We start from the raw sequence: 21,392 nt of genomic DNA, 5'->3' as shown, positions 1-21,392 counted from the left end.
ATATCAAAAAGAATTAAAAGGCATACCAGATACTATAATATTCATATTGCGGTACAAAAATCGACTTCGATATGATATTCAGTATATACCATATCATGTAAATCCATAATTTGATGCATGGTTTCATTATAGGAATATGCATCTGTCCCTTTACTTTTACTTATTTATTATTTCAAAAATGAATTTTTATTTTTGCTTGTCATTTTTAACATATTAAGAAAAGACGATTTATTTCCTATTTATCCTCAACATTAATTACATATCTCACAAATCATTTTCCAAAATACTTATATTAATACGGACATTGTGATTAAATATTCATATTAATCATTATTTTTCAGAGGCATGAAAATTTTAAAATGAAAAAGCGAAAATAAACTAAGAGAGTAGTGTTTTTATTCACTAGAAGAAGAGAGACAAAATTGGTAAGCATAATGTTTTACAATTTGAATAAGTTCTTTTAGATGCTATTTTTAAATCTTTTATACATAAGAATAAAAATCTCTTATAAAAAATGACATGAAATTAAAAATAAGATTTATAACAAAAAAAACTACAAAATCAATTGACCTAATCGAGCATAAAATGGAAACTTCTTTTGATATTGATGAAATACGTAGTATAGTATTGAACCTTATTAATCAAATTATTTAATGATGATTTCTCCTTCATTAAATCAAATCAATGATGAACTCGAAGCTATAACTTTGAAAATTCTATGTATACATCTTATTCAAAATGATTTAATTACATAAATCATTAATAATTAGTACAACACCTTTTTAAGAGTTTCAAATGCAACGGTAACTTTAACATTTTCAATCCAATCAACATCATTTTTAGCAAAGAAATGGCTAAAATTAGATTAATTTTTGTGTATGACCCCTTGGGATCACAATAACAACACTAATAACATACCGAAATTTCATAAGTGACATATGAGCAGCGGAGAGTACTGTACTTGGATTTTATCACTATTTCGTAGAGGTAAAGAGACTATTTTCGAAAGACCTCTACTCAAGTGCAGCAATTTCAAATACAAAAAAAATAATTTAGAAAACATAGCAACTAACAAAAAAAACAGTGCAAAGCTTGTAAAAAGGGAACAAGAACAACATGACCCTATGGGATTGAGTTAGAGATATTTTGTTTACTAAGCAAACATACATATTCAATGTAGACGCGACAAAAATCTTATTAAATAATTTATTAAGGAGAATGTCAAGTTAATAAAAACCAAACGGGGAAAGCATATAATCGATTTTTCCAAGGAATTTCTCCCTGTTAAAGTGCGGAAGAATTGAATGTATTTTGTGCATGGTGTGAAGAAAATTGTGAATCGGGGTTTCAAAATTAGAGGGGAAAGGAAGAAACTTTTCTTTGAAGTGAAGATAGTTTTTTGGCAAATTTATGAATAGGCCAACTACAAAAAGAGAGACAATCATATCTAACTATTATGACTAGGTGCACTTTGAGATATGAGAGGATGATTATTTTTTTATGAGTAAATGGCAAAAAAATAAATAGGATTTATCTTTTGATAATTCTAAACGTGGTTGGTTATTTTAAGTTCATCAGAAATGAGTATTTTTAAAAAATAAAAAGGAATGAGTCGAGTCAGATGTTGGATTAGAATCTTAATTAGTGTTTTAATTATTTTTTTAGAATTAACTTTGTCAAAAAATTGAATTAACTTTGTCAGAAGTGAATATTTTTTAAAAAAAAATTAAAAGGAATAAGCCGGATCAGGTATTTAAGTAGATTTTAAATTGATTCGGATTCTTAATTAGTGTTTTAATTATTATTTTTTTAGAATTAACTTTGTCACATAATTGAACTTCGTAGGAAAATATAAAATCCAATGAAGATGAACATTAAAGCTAATTAGGTGAAATAAAATATCTTTTGAAACTCCAAAAAAAAATAATAGATGACCACTTTGATGGTCAATTATTCAAAATCGAGTGACAGTTTTAGCAATCAATTTTTTGAATATTTAAATAATATTTTATAGTTTATTTGGCCAAACAAGCTATTAATCAAATGATTAATTTGAGAAAGCAAAACTCTTTTAATAGCAATGCCTTAATCTCGCAAGTAAAATAATGTTTTGTTTCTTTCTCATTAGAAAAGTTGAGAAAAGAAATCTTTCGCCAAGATTTTCAATATTGTTTAAATGAACAAATAAAAAATTATTGTTGTTTTCATTGACTTTTGAATATTTACTTTAAAAATAATGCTTGATTTTTGTCAATTAAGATTAAAAATTAGTAAAATATGCTCTTGAATAGAAAGAGTATGAAATTATGGAATGAAATAACTATTCATTAAATTCGGTTTCTTAAGTTTTTTTGAACCAACTTTTTTCGAATAATGCACATTTTTCAACTTAGCTTATCATTGTCGTAAAGTTAGTAGGCACATTATAATGATATTTGTGCATTGCAAAAATTTATCATCAATTAAGAGATTTCATGTTGATTGTAGTTGTGCAACATACTGCAAATATTTATTCAATTATTTAAATTTGAGATCGATAATATAAGTAAACCAACACAAATAAAATTATATGCAAATAGGAATATATAAAAATAACTCCCAAGAAAGAATTTCCAATTGTACATAAGAACGAAAAATAATATTTCTTTTGATTTGATCTTTTAGAAACAATATGGGACGATCAAAAAAAAATTAAAGAATTATTTTAGGCGTGGATCATGGCAAGGCTACACGTACAGTTACCTCATGTCATTACGAAGGGTCCTATAAGTTTTTTACAAAAAGATGCCCGAAAGCTAGTTCACCAAAAAATTATGGGCTAATATACACGGAAAACTGAGAAAATCGCTTAATTCATGTTAACTGACCCCTAAGTGTTAAAACAATGGCGTAGATCATGGCGAAGCTACATGCATTGTTACCTCAGATCATTACGGAGGTTTTTGTGAAGTTTTGTAAAAAAAAAATGTTCAAAAATCAGTTTACCAAAAAATTCATGGGATAACACATACATAAAAAAAAATCATCGAATTCTTGTTGAGTGGCCTCTATACACTAAAAAAAATGGCTTGGATCTGTAAAGTTTTTGAAATAAAAAAAATGTATGAAAACTAATTCACAATTAAGAGACTTAGTGAATTTAATTAGTACCAAAAATCCCCTCTTGGCGAAAAGTCAAGAAAAATTTATGGTCTAACACACACGAAAAACTAAGAAATTCGTCTACTTCTTGTTGAGAAGCTCCTAAATACTAAAAAAAAATGGAATAGATCATGGCGAGGCTGCACATATTGTTACCCCAGGTCATTACAGAGGAGCCTTTAAAAAATTTCAAAAAAATGCCCGAAATTCAGTTTACAAAAAAAAATCATTAGGGTAACATACACGAAAAAAAATGAGAAAAATCACCAATTTTTTTGTTGAGTGACCCCTACATATTAAAAAAATGGTGTAGATCAAGGTGAGGTTACACGTACTGTTACCCCAGCTCATTATGGAGGGTACAATAAAGTTTTTGCAATAATAAAATACCCAAAAACTAGATCACTAAAAATTCATGGTCTAACACATATGAAAAACTAAGAAAATCGTTTAATTCCTGTTGAGTTGCTCCTAAATGCTAAAAAATGGAGTGGATCATGGCGAGGCTACACGTACTGTTACCCCAGGTCATTATGGAGTAGCCTGTAAAGTTTTATTAAAAAAATATTTTTGAAAACTAGTTCGCCAAAAATTCATGGTCAAATACACGCGAAAAATTAAGAAAATCGTCATATTCCCGTTGAGTAGCTCCTAAATACTAAAAAGATGGCGTGGATCATGGCGAGACTACACGTACTGTTACCCCAGGTCATTACGGAGGGTTTTGCAAAGTTTTTTTTAAAGAAAAATGCCCGAAATTCAGTTCACCAAAAAATTCAAGGGCTAACACACGCGAAAAACGAAAACAAATCACCTATTTTTTGTTGAGTGACCCTTAAATGCTAAAAAAATACCGTGGATCATTGCATGGCTAATGTACTGTAACCTCAGGTCATTACGGAAGATCTTGTATAGTTTTTACAAAAAAAAATATCTGAAAGTCAGTTCATCAAAAAATGCATTGGCTAGCATACATGAAAATGTGAGAAAATCATCTAATTCCTTTTTGGTGGTCCCTAAATAATTAAAAAAAAATGGAGTGGATCATGGCGAAAATACACGTATTGTTACCCTATGTCATTACGGAGGGGCCTGTTTTTACAAAATAGATGCCCGAAAGCCAATTAACCAAAAAATTCATTGGCTAACACATGAAAAATTGAGAAAATCAGCTAATTCTTATTGAGTGGTCCCTAAATACTAAAAGAATAGCGTGGATAATAGCGAGGTTATACCTACCATTATCCCATGTCATTACGCAGAATCCTGTAAAGTATTTGCAAAAAAGATACTCGAAAGCTAGATCACCCAAAAAATCATGCGCCAACATACACGAAAAATTGAAAAAATCGCACAAATCCTGTCTAGTAGCCTTAAATGCTAAAAAATGGTGTGGATCATAATGAGGCTACACGTACTGTTGCCCCAGGTCATTACGGAGGGTTCTATAATTGTTTTGCAAAAAAATGTCCGAAAGGATAAAATCGAATTTGAAATCAAGAGATTTAGTTGAAAGAGTTTTGAACTACATGGTGGAAAAAACTTATGGATAAACACCCACATACCTTAGAGTAAAGCTTGAAAAGAATTGGGTAAATAAACATGATTTTTCATATAATCAAAATACTTTAGACATGAGAGTGAAAGGAATACTGTCATTGAATCCAGACATACTTGGAATCCAAAGCTTTATTCAGAATCGAACGCCTTAATGACACTCTTGAATCCTAGCCTTTTCTACTCTACACTACTAAGAATTAAAACTATATTTTGAGAATGAGTAAAGAAGTATATAGAGAGAAGAGTTGCTTGAGAAAGCTTGATGAACAAAATGATGAAATAAAGTGGATATTTATAAGTGTGACGGAGGGACCTAACAATAATTAAAATAATTATAAAGAAAAATCTGAAAACTTAATGGAGGAGTGTGATGTCATGGGTGATATCAATTAGATCTAGATCTTCCATGGTTGGTGAGATGAATCTTCTTTTTTACGGAATACCCTTTTTTTGAGCTACGTTTGAAAAAGAAAAATTCATAATTAGAATTTGGTGTCTTAATATGAATTGTAGCTCTAGAAGTCTCCTTTCTTGTCGTTCAAGAAATAACTAAATGGGATCAGCCTATCGTGAGATATGAGTTTTCTTCTACAGACTCAGTTCACCAAAAATATCATGAGCTAATACACATGAAAAACTGAAAAAATCACCTAATTACTGTTGAATGACCCATAAATGCTAAAAAAATATTACGTGTATCATGGCGAGGCTACATGTATTATTTCTCCACTTCATTACGAAAGGTCCTGTAAAGTTTTTGTAAAAAAAAAACTATCTTTGAAAGGCAGTTCACCAAAAAATTCACAGGTAACACGCAAGAAAAAGTAGAAAATCACCTAATTCTCGTTGAGTGACCCTTAAATGCTAAAACAAATGGCGCGGATCATAGGGCTACAAGTACTACTACCTCAAGTCATTATAGAGGGTCCAAGTTTTTACAAAAAAATATCTGAAATTCAGTTCACCAAAAAAATTATGGGCTCACAAACATGAAAAACTGAGAAAATTGTCTAATTTCTATTGAGTGTCTCATAAATGCAAAAATAATGGCGTAGATCATGACGAGATTATATGTACCGTTACCTAGATCATTATGAAAATATAGTAATATTTTTGTAAAAAATACCCGAAAGATAATTCATCAAAAAATTGATGGGCTAACATACACGAAAAATTGAGAAAATCACTTAATTTCTGTTGAGTGACATCTAAATGTTAAAAAAATGAATAATGCTTTAAAGTTATTGCAAAAATAAAAGATGCCCGAAAGCTGATTCACCAAAAAAATTATGGGCTAATTAATACACACAGAAAACTAAGAAAACGCCTAAATCCTGTTGAGTTTCTCCTAAATGCTAAAAAAATGACGTAGATTGTGGCGAGTCTACACGTACTATTACCCTAGGTCATACAAAGGTTCTTCTAGAATTTTTTCAAAATAATGTTTGAAAGCTAGTTTACCAAAAAATTCATAGGCTAACATCCATAAAAAAATAAGAAAATTATTTAATTTCTTCTAAGTGGCCCTTAAATGTTAAATCAACAGTGTATATCATGGCGAGACTACTTGTATTGTTATCATTGATCATTACATAGGATCTTGTAAAGTTTTTGCAAAAAAAGGCCCGAAAGCCAGTTCACCAAAAAATTTATGGGCTAACACACGAAAAATTAAAGAAAATTGCTTAATTTCATTTGAGTAACCCTAAAATGCTAAAAAAAATTATTTGAATCACGTTGAGTCCATCAGTACTGTTTTCCAACCCATTACGAAGAGCCTTGTAAAGTTTATGAAAAAAAAATATCTGTAAGCTAGTTAATCAAAATAACATAGGATAACACAGAAGAAAAATTGAGAAATTCGTCTAATTCCTGTTAAGTAGCTTCTAAATGTTAAAAAAATGGTGTTGATCGTGGCAAGGCTACACGTACGATTACCTAAGGTCATTACGATGGGTTCTATAAAGTTCTTGCAATAAATATATCCAAAAGTCAATTCACCAAAATATTCATGGGCAAACACACACGAAAAACAAAAAAAATCACATAATTCATGTTAAATGACCTCAAAATTATAAAAAAAAAGTGGCGTGGAGCATGAGGAGGCACGTACTGTTACCCAGGTCATTACGGAGGAGACTGTAAAGTTTCTACAAAAAACAATGCCCGAAAGTCAGCTCACCAAAAAAATTATGGGCTAACACGCACGAAAAAAATGAAAAAATCACTGAATTCTTGATGAGTGACCCCTACATGCTAAAAAATGGCGTGGATCAAGGAGAGGTTACATGTACTATTACCCCAGGTCATTATAGAGTGTCCTATAAAATTTTTGCAATAAAAGAATGCTTGAAAACCAGTTCACCAAAAATTAATGAGCTAACACATACAAAAAACTAAGAAAATAGTCTAACTCCTATTGAGTAGCTCCTAAATTCTAAAAAAAATGTGTGGATCATGACGAGGCTACACGTATTGTTATCTATGTCATTACGGAGGGTACTGTAAAGTTTTTTTAAAAAAATGTGTGAAATCCAGTTCATCAAAAATTTAATGGGCTAACACACACGAAAACTGAAAAAATCGGCTAATTCTTATTGAATGGGTCCTAAATGCTAAAAAAATTGGATTATTGTGAGGCTACACGTATTACTACCCCAGGTCATTACAGAAGATTCTGTCTAGATTTTGCAAAAAGATTATCCGAAAGTCAATTCACCAAAAAATTCATTGGCTAACATACACGAAAAAATGAAAAAATCTCCTAAATTTTTTTGGGAAACCCCAAAATGATAAACAAATGACGTGTATCATGACGAGGCTACAAGTACTATTACTCCAGGTTATTAGGGAAGGTTTTGTAAAGTTTTTACAAAAAATGTCCAGAAGCCAATTCAACAAAAAATTTATGGACTAACATACATGAAAAACTGAGAAAATCGATTAATTCTTATTGAGTGGTCCCTAAATGGTAAAAAGACGACATGGATAATGACGAGGCTAAACCAAAAATTGAACCGTTAAAGACCAAAAATAGATAAATCAAAAATCAAAAATAAATATATTATTGGTTTGGTTATCGGTTTAGCGTATTTTAAAATCAAAAATCTATAAACTGAATAGATAATACTTAAAGTCTAACCGAACCGACCGATACACACCTTACACTAAAAACTGAGAAAGTCATCTAATTATGTTGGGTGGCTCCTAAATGTTAAAAAATAGTGTGGATCATGGCGAAGCTACATGTACTCTAACCCCAGGTCATTAAGGAAGATCCTATAGAAGTTTTGCAAAATAATGCCCGAAAGATAGTTCACCAAAAAGTTCATAGGATAACATATACGAAAAGCTGAGATAGTCACCTAATTCCTGTTGAATGAATCTAAATGCTAAAAAATGGCATAGATCATGGTGAGACTACATATACTATTTCGTCATGTCATTACAGAAGGTCCTGTAAAGTTTTTGAAAAATATATATTTGAAAGCCAGTTCACCAAAAACTTCATGGGCTAACACACAAGAAAAAAATGAGAAAATCGCCTAATTTCATGTTGAGTAGCCATTGAATGTTAAAAAGAATAGTGTGGATCGTGACGAGGCTATACATACTATTACCCCACATCATCATCAATAAATAAATAATAGATTAAAAATTCAAAAAGTATAATGTAACTCAACGTCATAAACTCAATAATGAAATTATGGTTTAAAAACATACTCTGAAAGAATCATTCTACTCAACTCTACTCTGTCTATAAAGCCTCTAAATGACTCATAAGAAGGTGACGAGACAAGTCCAAGGCTACCTCAAAGAATTACTAAATAATAAAGGAATGACCGGAAAGAAAGGAGCTTCTCCGAATGCGAAGAGGTCTCACCAAAACTAGAGAAGTAGATCCTCAACGATACACCTATTGTTGATCTCTAATATTTGAGTCTGCATCATAAAACGATGCAGGCCAAATGACGTTAATAAATGAAATGTAGAGTATGTAAAATAGCTGGAAAGGAACACAATCAACAATACTCATCCTCATGCAACTCAACTCAAAGGACTCACTCTGAAATGACTCAGCTTAATAAAGCATGAAGTACAATAATACAATGCTTTAAATGACATGCAATAATAAATGCAACTCAATATATAAAAATATAATATTTTACTTTTGGAGGGTTTCTCTAACCGACAACCATAACTTATAAGTTAGTGATGATACAACGCTAAAGAACTATCGTTGCTACAGTCGTCCAATACCTTGCCCGGGTAAAGGAAGCTCAAACTCATTGGATTGAAAATTTCTCAAAGTCTATCGTTTTGGAACTAGTCGGGAGTCGCCCGAATTAACGATCACGATTCTATCCTACGCTGGCTACGTAGTTTATGGGCTCATCCCATATCGGTGCTCAATACTACTCTCAAAATATTATATTATGCTCATATACATCAAGTGAGAAAATACTCAAAATACATCATTTAGTCTCTTTTGGACTTAGCTCAAAACTCAACTCATCTCAACTCAAATAGTTCATTTAAAACATGATTTAAATCCTCAACTTAACCTCAAAATAGATCTTTTAATGTAATAATGCTTAACTTGTTTATACTTAAAATATTCATGCTCAAGATAATAATTAAGAGATTTCTCAAACTCATGCTCAAAATAATAATTAAGGAATTTCTCAAACTCATTTTCAAAATAATAATTAGGATATTTCTCAAACTCAACTCATGCTCAAATTTTTTTTCAATCAAAGATGAAAACAATCATTCTTTAAATTCAAAATAGTGCATAAAATAATTAATGCAAAAACGTTCACAAATCATTATTTAAAAACTCCATCAATGCATAAAATAAAAATAAAATCACAATTAGGATTCATGTGAATGCAAACATGAATTCATACTCTCAACAAGACTCCATTCAAGAAACTCATCAAGGAATATTGTAATATATACAAGACTACATTGGAGTTTATATACAAAACTCAATAGAAATTATAAATAATTAAAAAACTCAATTCATGGAACTTCGAAACTCAACTAGGGTTCATGTAAATGAAACCATGAACAGAAATCTCAAGAATTCAAGGTGTAGAATCAATAATAATCTCAATGCATAATTATATAGAACTCAATGAACGAAGAAATTTCTTATTTGAAACTCAAGAAACTAGGGCTAAAACTCAACTCAACTGTTTAACGTATAATTTAAATGTAGGGTGCCTGGATGAACTCAATCCAACACTATAATTAGCTTTTCATACCTCGGATGAAGATTGAAAATCGAACTGGCAAGATTCTAGCTTGAAATCCTTGAACTCTAGCCCTTTCTTCTCTCCTTAGCCCTAGTTTCTTTTGCTTGAATGCATAAAAAGTCTGAGGAATGGATTTAGAAATCCTTATAAGGTCAAAAACTGCCTATATCAGTAATGGGTTAAGTATAGGAGTGGTAAAAAAAAGATCAGAATGCCCTTTACTGAAACTGAAAAATGTACGGAAAAAAAATACACATAAATCGCGTTTGTCAAATGTGATTTATGTACAAAAGTGGCATAACACATAAAACACACTTGCCAATAAAACGCACTTGCCAAATGCTTTTTATGAACAAAGTGAGAAAATGAACTAGGTGGGGCAGGTCTGTAACGCGGACCTGTCGCGCACTTTTCTAGTTAGACTGCTTTTGCCCCGAAAAATTATCTTTTAAGCCGATTGGTCTAAAATTCAATCGAGACCACTTTGCCACATGATTTTTCCCCTGATCCACGTTTCGACTTCGGATTGTCCAAAAAGTTAGGGATAATATATTGTGTGAGCGTTCTTTTGTCTAGGGGTATTTTGATAATTTCTGGGGTATAACACTAATACGCACGAAAAACTAAATTAATTGTCTAATTTATATTGAGGTGACCCTGAATGCAAAAGTAGTGGTGTGGATGGCAAGACTACACGTATTGTTACCCTAGATCATTACGAAGGGTCTTGTAAAGTTTTTACAAAAAAATTCAAAAAATAGTTTATCGAAAAATTAATGGGCTAACACACACAAAAAAAATTAAAAATTATCGCCTAATTCCTATTAAGTGACCCCTAAATGCTAAAAAAGTGGTATGAATCATGGCGAATCTATACGTACTATTACCCTATGTCATAACCAAGGGTGTTGTAGAGCTATTGCAAAAAAAAATGCCCGAAGTCAGTTCACCAAAAAATTTATGGACTTGCCTAATTCTTATTAGGTGACCCTTAAATACAAAATAATGGCGTGGATCACGGCGAGGGTACACGTACTATTATCCCATATCATTACGAAGGGTATCGTAAAGTTTTTACAAAAAAAGGCCGAAAACATAGTTCACCAAAAATTTGATGGTTTAACACATACGAAAAATTGAGAAAATAGCTTAATTCTTGTTTAGTGGTCCCTAAATGCCAAAAAAATAGCGTAAATCATGGCGAGGTAACATTTACTATTACCCTAGGTCATAACAGAGCGTGTTGTAGAGTTATAGCAAAAAAAAATGTCTGAAAGCTAGTTTACCAAAAAATTCATGAGCTAATACACACAAAAAATTAAGAAAAACGCCTAAATCGTGTTGAGTTACCCCTAAATGCTTAAAAAATGGCGTGGATCATGACGAAGCTACACATACTGTTACCTTAAGTCATTACGGAAGATCCTGTAAAGTTTTTGCCAAAAATGCTTGAAATTCAGTTCACTAAAAAATTAATGGTCTAACACACATGAAAAATTGAGAAAAAACCACTTAATTCCTTCTGAGTGGTCCTTAAATGCTAAAAAAATAGCGTGGATAATGATGAGGCAAAACGTACTATTATCCTAGGTCATTACGGAGGATCTTGTAAAGTTTTTACAAAAAAAAAATGCCCGAAAGCCAGTTCACCAAAAAATTCATGGGGTAACACGTACGAAAAAACTAAAAAAATCGCTTAATTTCTGTTGAGTAGCCTTTAAATGCTAAAAAAATGGTCTGGAGCGCGTCGAGACATACATACTATTTTCCAACTCATTACAAAGAGTTTTGTAAAGTTTGTGCAAAAAATGCCTTAAAGTTAGTTCACCAAAAAATTTATAAGATAAAAGAGACGAAAAACTAAGAAATTTGCCTAATTGCTGTTGAGTAGCTTCTAAATGTTAAAAAATGGTGTGGATCAAGGTAAGGCTACATGTACTGTTACCCAAGGTCATTACCATGAGTCTTATAAAGTTTTTGCAATAAATATAGCCAAAAACCAGTTCACCAAAAAATTTATAGGTTATAACACACGAAAAACTGAAAAATCACTTAATTCATGTTAAATGACCTCTAAATTATAAAAAATTGGCATGGATCATCAGGAGCTTACTGTTACCCTATGTCATTACGGATGGCCCTTTAAAGTTTTTGGAAAAAATATATCCAAAAATTAGTTCACCAAAAAATTTATGAGTTAACACACACGAAAAACTGAGAAAATTACTTAATTCCTTTGAGTGACCCCTAAATGCTAAAAAAATAGTGTGGATCACGACGAAGCTACACGTAATGTTACCCATGTCATTTTGGAAAGTCTAATAAAATTTTTGCAAAAATAATGTCTGAAAGTCAGTCGCCAAAAAATTCATGGGCTAACATGCACGAAAAAAAGAAAATCGTCTAATTACTTTTGAGTGATCCCTAAATGTTAAAAAATATGACGGGGATCATGGAGACGCTACTAGTACTATCATACCAGATCATTACAAAGAGTCCTGTAAATTTTTTGCAAAAAAAATATACGAAAGCCAATTCACCCAAAAATTCATAAGCCAACACACAAGAAAAAAAATCAGAAAATTACCAAATTCCCGTTGAGTGGCCCTATATGCTAAAGAAATTGCATGAAGGCGAGGCTATACGTACTGTTATACTAGATCATTACAGAGGGTCCTATAAAAATTTTACAAAAAAATGTATGAAAGCCAATTCACCCAAAAATTCATAGGCTCACATACAAGAAAAAAAATTAAAAAATTGCTTAATTCTTGTTGAGCACCCTAAATGGTAAACAAATGGCGTGGATCATAGTGAAGCTATACATATTGTTCCTCTAAGTTGAGAGTTCTGTAAATATTTTGAAAAAAATCTGTCAAAAAAATCATATCATTAAAAAATTAATGCTCTAATACACACAAAAAATTGAGAAAATCATATAATTTCTGTTGATTGTCCCCTAAATGCTAAAATAAATGACGTGGATCATGGTTAAACTATATGTACTCTTGTCCTAAGTTATTACAAAGGTACTTTTAAAGGTTTTGAAACAAAAGTGTCCAAAAATCATATCATTAAAAAATTTATTAATTAATATACATAAAAAATTGAAAAAATTACTTAATTTCTGTTGAGTGATCCTAAATATAAAAAAATAAATAACGTAAATCATAATGAAGCTATACGTACTATACCCCAATTTATTGCGGAGCCCTTAGGCATGTGTACCCGGATTAACGAGCCCTTGGGCATTTGTACTCGGATTATGACTGCAAATATTAATAAATCACTAGAATTGACTACAACATTCAGACGGATTGTCATAATTTGCCGCATTAAAGTTCACCAACACACATTTTATTATAATTGCTCCAAATGAATTTCAAATACGATTTTCTAATACCAGTTTCAATAATTTTAATGATTTGAATACAAGTTATTATGAAATTAGTTATGATGAGATAAGTTATGTTGGGATTAGTTATGATGTGATAAATTATGTTAAAATTATTTTTTAGTAACTGTTTAGTTTGTTTTATCCAAAATAATATGCATTGCTTAAGTTTTAAGAATAATTTATTTATTTATAAAAATATCCTTCATTTTATTTAATATTTTTATATTTTCTTTGCAAACTCTAGTTATTTATTCTTAAAAATAAAACTTTCATCTTATTTAACTTTAATATGTTTGTGTGTGCATTCTAATGATGATAATTTATGTATTTAAAAATAAAACTTTCATCTTATTTAGCTTAAAAATAGAATTTCCGTCTTAAATTTGTTAAAGTAATTATTATTTATCACTTCATTTAAGCATATATCACTCTTAAATTGTAAAATATTAAAGTTATCTTCATTTTAATTGATATATAAAATACAAGCTTTCAAGTGATTAAAAATATATATATAATTAAAAATATGTAAGTTAGTATGATAGAGAAATCAAAATATAAATAAATATAAGAATTAGTCAAATAAATTTATAAATAAAAATTATATTTATATAGTGTATTTTTAATAATGAAGAATCATCCTAAAAATAAGAAATAGTTAAAATTTTGTAATGATATTGAAAACAATGTAAATATACATAAATATAAAAGTAATGTATAAAAACAATCTTAAAAGAATATATTTATTATTTTACCTATTTTATCCGTAATAAATTAACCCGAAATTAGTATATCACTTGGAGGGATAATTTATTATTGATCCCTCACAATCTGAGTCTCTTCTGCAGACCAACATTCCATCAGTGAAAAATCTAGCAATTATTTATTTGAATTTACTCAGTTTTTCTTTCCTTACTGTTTTCAATTTCTCCTAAATTTAAACAATGATTCAGAGAAGAAACATCCGATTTCTGGTATTGATTTTGGGGTTTATTGCTACCCAAGTGAAATCCCTTCGATTTGATCTGCAATCTGGTCTGACTAAATGCATAGCTGAAGATATCAAGAGCCATGCCATGACTGTAGGCAAGTACCATATCGTGAACCCCAATGAAGGATATCCTTTGCCCGATACTCACAAAGTCACTGTCAGGGTAATTTCTTTTTTTTTCTTGTTACTTTTATTGATTTTGGTGTTTAAGCAAGTGGGGTTTCTTTATTTGATCTGTTTATGTTAAAGTTTGAGTTTTTTTGGTTGATCTATGGGTAATCAAGAATGGGTTTATGCGTGTTGGGTGTTTTGGTTTGAGATGTGAATTTTATGCTCTGGAGTTGTAAAGCTTCAATTTTGAGCTTACCAATCAATCAACTGAGTTTCAATTAGGGATGGGGCGGGGAGGGGCAGGGCAAGCCTCGACCTGCTATGTTATGGATGAATGGCTTTTATTGAGTTAATCATGCTTAAATAAGATTCAGCCTTTGTTGGAGTTGATGTAAGATTAATTTCAGATGTGTTATGTAATTTATGTCATGACTTTAGTTTATTAAAAAAAATTTAAACAGAAGGAATTGTAAAATAGTACTTAGTAAATACTCTATATAAATGAGTTGCACTGATATCTTCATCCCGTTCAGCTGGTGAATCGAACATGCAAGGAAAATATGCCATTTTGAGATTTCAATCCGAATTTGACCCACCTTGCCCTGTTTAGCAATTGTAGTTCACCTGCGCCATTCATCATTTACCATGTCCCGCCCCGCCCCGCCCTTGCCCTATTTCCATTCCTAGTTTCAATCCTGAGCTAGTTTGGGTTCCGCCATAAAAATCTCCGTGTGTTCCCAACTATTCGGGACCATTTTATTTCAATACCGGTGAAAGCTTGATTTTCTAATAAATTATGTGAAAAAATTGTTTGGTTGATTATTTTCCTTAAATGAATATGGTTCTTCTGGTTTGGATGAACTAATACTGATCTGTGTAATTTAGGTGACATCTACATATGGAAATACCTATCACCAAGCGGACAATGTTGTTGAAGGGCATTTTGCTTTTGAGACAGCGGAAACTGGGGATTACATGACTTGCTTCTTTGCTGCTGATCACAAGCCTCCTGTAACTGTTACTCTTGATTTTGACTGGAAGACTGGTGTAGCTGCTAAGGATTGGACGAATGTTGCCAAGAAAGGTTCTGTTGAAGTAAGTCCACTTTCTTCTTTTATCTACCTGCTAATGTATCTCGACTCCACATATACTTGTGTTAGATATGCATTTGCCTAGATGATATAGCAGTTCATACTCATCCTTAGGTTTCATGAAAACAAAATATAGAAGTATGCCCACTTTCTTCTTCTATCTAGCTGCTACTGTATGTCAATTCCACATATACTTATGTTAGATATGCATTTGACTAGATGATATGGCAGTTCGTACTCATCCTTAGGTTTCATGAAACATAAATATAGAATGTAGATCATAAGAATTCCTTGTGCACGATAAATTTGCACTCGAGAAGTCTCATAGACTACATCATTAGTTCGAAGGAAAAATGAAAATTATGGATGTTGTTTAGTTTAAAGGTTTTCAATTTTTTGATAGGGAGTGTTATGTAGCTGATTCCAACTAATTCAGAAATAAGAGTAGTCGTTATATGGATGAAGTTTTGCATTAGCACTGTCAGATTTTCAGTATTAATTAATGCTTCTCCTGAAGGTTTCTTTCCAGCAAGCAGAGGATTGAGACAAGGAGACCCACTATCACCTTTCTTATTTTTGCTAGTCATGGAAGGTTTGAGCAGTATGATTAAAATAGCCCATAGGAATGAATGGATAAGGGGTTTTAATGTGGACAAGGAGATGAACACTAGACTGGAAATCACCCATTTGCAGTATCTGAGGATAATCCTCATACTCTTTGAGTCAGTATCAGGGCTGCACATTAATTGGAGAAAGAGTCACATCTTTCCAATCAATGATGTGCCCAGAATACAATAGTTGGTGGATATTTTGGGTGGCGAAATAGGACAGCTACCTTCAACATATTTGGGTATGCCTTTGGGAGCCAAAAGCAAATCCAAAGAGATATGGAATGGAGTTGTGGAAAGATGTGAGAAAAGATTGTCTAGGTGGAAATCTCAATATTTATCAAGAGGTGGTAGACTAGTGCTGATCAACTCAGTTTTGAATGCATTACCAACTTACTTAATGTCAGTGTTTCACCTTCCTGGAAAGGTGGAAGAAAGAATTGATGCTCTGAGAAGGAACGTTTTTTGGCATGGTGAGAAGGAATATAAAGGTTTCCACCTAGTCAAATGGAAGACCCTGTTACTTTCCAAAAAACAGGGAGGACTAGACATCAGAAATTTTAAGAAACAAAACAAATTTCTTCTCATGAAGTGGCTGTGGAGACTTCCCTTAGAAGAAAAATCTTTATGGGGGAAGGTGATTCAGGCCAAATATGGGAAGGAAGGGCCTTGGAAGACTATGGAAGTGACATCCACATATGGAACAAGTGTGTGGAGATCAATTAGAAACTTGTGGCATGGTTTCTATGCAAAAACAGATTTTAATGTGAATAATGGGAGGAAGATTAGTTTTTGGGAAGATAACTGGTTAGGGAATGGGAGTCTCAAACTCATGTTTCCAGATATTCATTACCTGAACCAACAGCAAGGGGCTACTCTCCATGAAGTATGGTCTGAACATGGATGGAACCTCACTTTCAGAAGACTGATGCAAGATTGGGAGATAGAGAGATTAGCTGAATTTTACGGTGCACTTGATCAGTTCCCAGGTTTCAAGTAAGGAGAAGACACTCTTAAATGGAAATGCCAGACCAAAGGATTGTTCACTATGAGTTCTGCATATAGAGAGATGAACCAGATGGGATCCCAAGTTAACTTTTTGCCTTGGAAGCTCATATGGAAGGTCAAGATACCATATAAAGTGGCAGTTTTTACTTGGTTGGTGGTGAAAGAGGTTGTACTTACACAAGAGAATCTTATGAAGAGGGGAATAAAGATGAGCCCAAGATGTTGTTTTTGTGAGCAGGTTGCAGAGACAATCAACCATCTGTTCTTACATTGCAAAGTGGTTGGTCAATTGTGGAATTTGTTTACTAGCTTTAGAGGCATAAGCTGGACTGTTCCTGAGAGAACAGGACAGGCTTTAGAGAGCTGGAATATTGAGAACAATGGCAGCACAGACAAGAACAGATGGAGAATTGTCCCAGCAGTTATTTGGTGTACCATATGGAAAGAAAGGAATTCTAGGAGTTTTGAAAACAAAAGCAGTCCCCTACACAAGATTAAAATGAATTGCATTATCACCTTTTGTTATTGGTGCAGTTGGAGTTTATAGATGATCCTGTGGCTATGACATTCTAGGATCCTTATAAAGATGGAGGATTTAGGGGCAGTTTTTTTTCTTCTTTTTTTTCCCTTTATCTTTTGCTTCTGATAGACACAACCTGTGGATGTAGGAAATGTTGTAAATTTTTGGATATTAGCTTTAAGCTGATGATTGATATACAAAATGTTACCTTTATCAAAAAAAATCTGGATGCTAAGATCAATGTGATTAGACAAGATTAAAAATGACAACATTCATTAGAAGGTGCTAGCACACGCTGAGGGTAAAATAACAGATAGTTGCTTGAGATAGTTTGGTCATGCCCATCATCAACCTCTGATGCACTGGTCCGAAGGTGTGAAATAATGGTGAGTTAAAGGTGCTGTAAGGAGATGAGATAGACCTAAAATCACGTGGAAGGAAGTTGTCTCAAATGACATACAATCCGTCGGAATCCATGGACACTTAGCGAGAGATAGGGCACAATGAAAGGAAAGGATCTCTGTCGACAATACCAATTAGTAATGAATATGTTTTAGTCATGTTAGTTCGTTATTTCAGGTCCTCTGCTTTCTAGGAATCTTCTAGAGAATTTTTTAATTCCAATAGAAAATACAAAGAGTTTCTACAAGTTTTTGTCTTTGGTATAATGTTGGTTTTAAGATTCATACCATGTCAGGCACTGTGAAGGAGCGAATGTTCAGTTGGAAAAGAACTTGCAAGCCTTGGAATGTTGCTCCACTAGCAGTCTAGCACTTATGTAGGTCATTGAGTAACAAATATGAGACCTTTTGAAAGTGTAGAAATGAAATTTGTACATTTGAGGAATAACTACTTATTCCTATTTTCTTTTTCTGTTGAGAAAGTTAACACTGGATAGCTTTTATCCATATTTCCTTATGATGTACCCATGAGGTTCCTTCATGTATGGACAATTAGGTGTCATTCGTGGAGAACCATATTTTTCTGTAGGTCTTCTACCTTTTGGTATGCTCTCGTATATGGTTGTGTTTTGTGCCCAACAATTTAACAAAATTATTCCACTTCATTAAAAAAAATTGATAAATGGAGTATCATGGTAAATGAGGATTCATATAGGCGATTCCTACTTGTTTGGGATTAAGGAGTGACTGTTGTTAGATATTCATATCTCTATCAACACTTAAAAATCATGGATTTTAGGTTTAATTTGCTGGACAGTGGTAGGATTAGAATGTATACACATTCTTCTACCAACACTGAAGTTTTGTGTCATCCGCCTTTTAGTTAGCTAGTCATTCGACGGCATAAAGCTAATGGTAAACTTTATAATACATTCATATTCTGAAGAACCAGATGTTCTTCACTTTGATCTTTGAGTTGAGGCATTTCCACAGAAAGTGAATCCATATGGAGAAGTCTTCTGATGTGTTCCACTTTCTAAGGCTGATATGCTCACAATGCTCATTTCAAACTTTCTACCTGGTAATTATATTCAAAAAACATTTTCTTTGAACTGCGTGAGAGTCCCCTATGCTAGTTTTGTGTACTATTTTATTTCCATGTGGAAGTCACATTACTTCTCCAAGAAAAGTCGAAGTGTGGAGTCTTATAACCTTATTAACTGTGAAACAGTGAATTTGTCTATTGCGTTCCTCTTAGTTTCAGTTTTTAGTTTTGATGAATTTGGATGAGGAGTGTAGGCAGGCATCGAAATGTAGATCAAATGCTTACATCTTCTAAACATACAAATCTGTGAATCGTACTGAGATACGTTGTAGTCCTTGAGAGAAAACAATACTTGGCAATAATGTGTTTTAGGTACCTAATTGGCAATAGCAAGTAGGAGTTGAATGTAGTCACTTAAGTGTTCCCTTTTTTCTTTTAAATGGTCAGACAAATCCAACCGATACCTTTTCAAATAATTTTTCTGCAGCAGTAAAACTTCTTGAAATGCCAGGAAATATCCATCTCAATAGTTATCTTTAGATTAAATCTGGTAAACAATGTTTTTGATAGGAAAATATCGTTCTTTTACTCAGACGAGGCAGCAAAATTGAGGTCTGACACTGGCTGTAATCAAATTACAAAAATAGGTATCATTAACAATCAAATAATTGATAAAATCCAGGAAATGGTGCTTTATATTAGGATTTGTTATTGATGTTTTAAAAAATAGCTTTAGCTTCTTAAAATAGAAGGTGCATGGACCGCTTGCTCTGTGCACCACTTGTGAAATGCATCTGGCTCGTCCTGTTGCATTTATTATACGACACATGCTTCGTATCTGTTTGATTGCTTGGAGCTCCTCGCGCTCTCAATATAGCTCACTTAAGAATCTTTAGGATGCACATTTGGTATTGGTTTGCATCATTCATTTAGACGTAGTAATATTGATTTGTAATTTTGTACTCTTCTTTCCGTAAATAGAATAGAAGAAAAAAGACTGTTGGCAGAAGCGTTTTCCCATATTTCAAAAACTATTAGTTATATCAACTTTGTGCCCCGATGAAGGGGCTTCTGAGGAGAGGAAATTGACCATGAACTAGTTGACTGTACCTTGTGGAGTTCTGAGTTGTGACTAACATAACGTCTTGTCATCTTAATAGGTAATGGAATTTGAACTAAAGAGGATGTTTGAAAATGTTAAAGCCATCCATGATGAGATGTTTTTTCTTCGTGAAAGGTGAGTTTATCATTTGTTATTATTTTAAGTTCGTACTCTTCAAAAATGCCATCAATGCATGTCAAATCATCCATAGTTAGTACTCCTTCCAGTTCAATTTGTCTAACCTATTTTGACTTGGCACAAAGTTAAAGAAAGTAAAGAAGACTTCTGAATCTTATGATCATAAATTAAAGATATGTCAAATGTATCAAAATGCCCTTTAATCTTGTGGTCTTAAACATGCCATGTGGAAAGTTGGAATTACAGAGATGACAAAAAAGTAAAGAGACATTCTTTTTGTAACAAAAGAAAAAGGAAAGTAAGACAAACAAATTGAAACAGAGGGAGTACTATTTTTGGAGGATCAAACACGAGTGTTGCAACATTTTTGAGGAGTCCGAGCTACATAACTAATAATCGTCATGAACATTAGCTTGATAATTTTCCGGCATGATGCAGGGAAGCTGAAATGCAGGAATTGAACAGATCTACCAACTCCAAAATGGCTTGGATGACTGGCTTGTCAATCGTTATATGTTTATCTGTGGCAGGATTGCAGGTGTGGCATTTAAAGACCTTCTTTGAAAAGAAAAAGCTTATCTAATGTTGTTTCTGATAACTTAATAATGCGGCATGTGGGTGTAGAATTTTCCACAGTTTACAGTTAAAGAGGGTAAGCAATGTTTTTGAGTTAATTGTGATAGAGGGAGAACTTGGATCTTTTTAGTTTATTATTATCCATTTTGTACTTTTATGTGACACATTTTTCCGTTTAGTCTATCTCAATTTTACTTCGAAACACTTGTTGAACTTTTCATTATACCTTGATGTCATAATTTTCTAGCCACAAAAATATCATTGTATGTGATTGCAAAGCTACAAAAATCTTCTTCTTAAACTTTGTGCTCAATTAAAACCTTAAGATAAAATGGGTCGGGGAGCAAGTATTGGGATGGGGAGAGTAAGTATTTACTCTTCCATCCACGGTCCACCCCAAACGCAACAACATATCAAGTGTAATATTTACAAGGTAGTGTGTGAA

At 32.4% G+C, this 21,392-nt stretch overlaps 1 protein-coding gene across 1 annotated transcript; it reads left to right on the top strand.

Moving 5' to 3' along the window:
- The first annotated feature begins 14,153 nt into the window (after positions 1 to 14,153).
- LOC129880146 (transmembrane emp24 domain-containing protein p24delta9-like) lies at positions 14,154 to 21,125 on the top strand. The gene is made up of 4 exons (XM_055954050.1): positions 14,154 to 14,510; positions 15,344 to 15,553; positions 20,292 to 20,368; positions 20,810 to 21,125. The coding sequence occupies exons 1-4, from the start codon at positions 14,301 to 14,303 to the stop codon at positions 20,952 to 20,954; spliced, it is 642 nt and encodes a 213-aa protein (XP_055810025.1). The 5' UTR covers positions 14,154 to 14,300; the 3' UTR covers positions 20,955 to 21,125.
- The last annotated feature ends 267 nt before the right edge of the window (positions 21,126 to 21,392 follow it).

This window comes from Solanum dulcamara, chromosome 2 (genome assembly GCF_947179165.1).
Source record: "Solanum dulcamara chromosome 2, daSolDulc1.2, whole genome shotgun sequence".
NCBI classification, from domain to species: domain Eukaryota; kingdom Viridiplantae; phylum Streptophyta; class Magnoliopsida; order Solanales; family Solanaceae; genus Solanum; species Solanum dulcamara.
The sequence above is the reverse complement of the archived record's forward strand: the minus strand, read 5'-3'. Positions and strand labels throughout refer to the sequence as shown.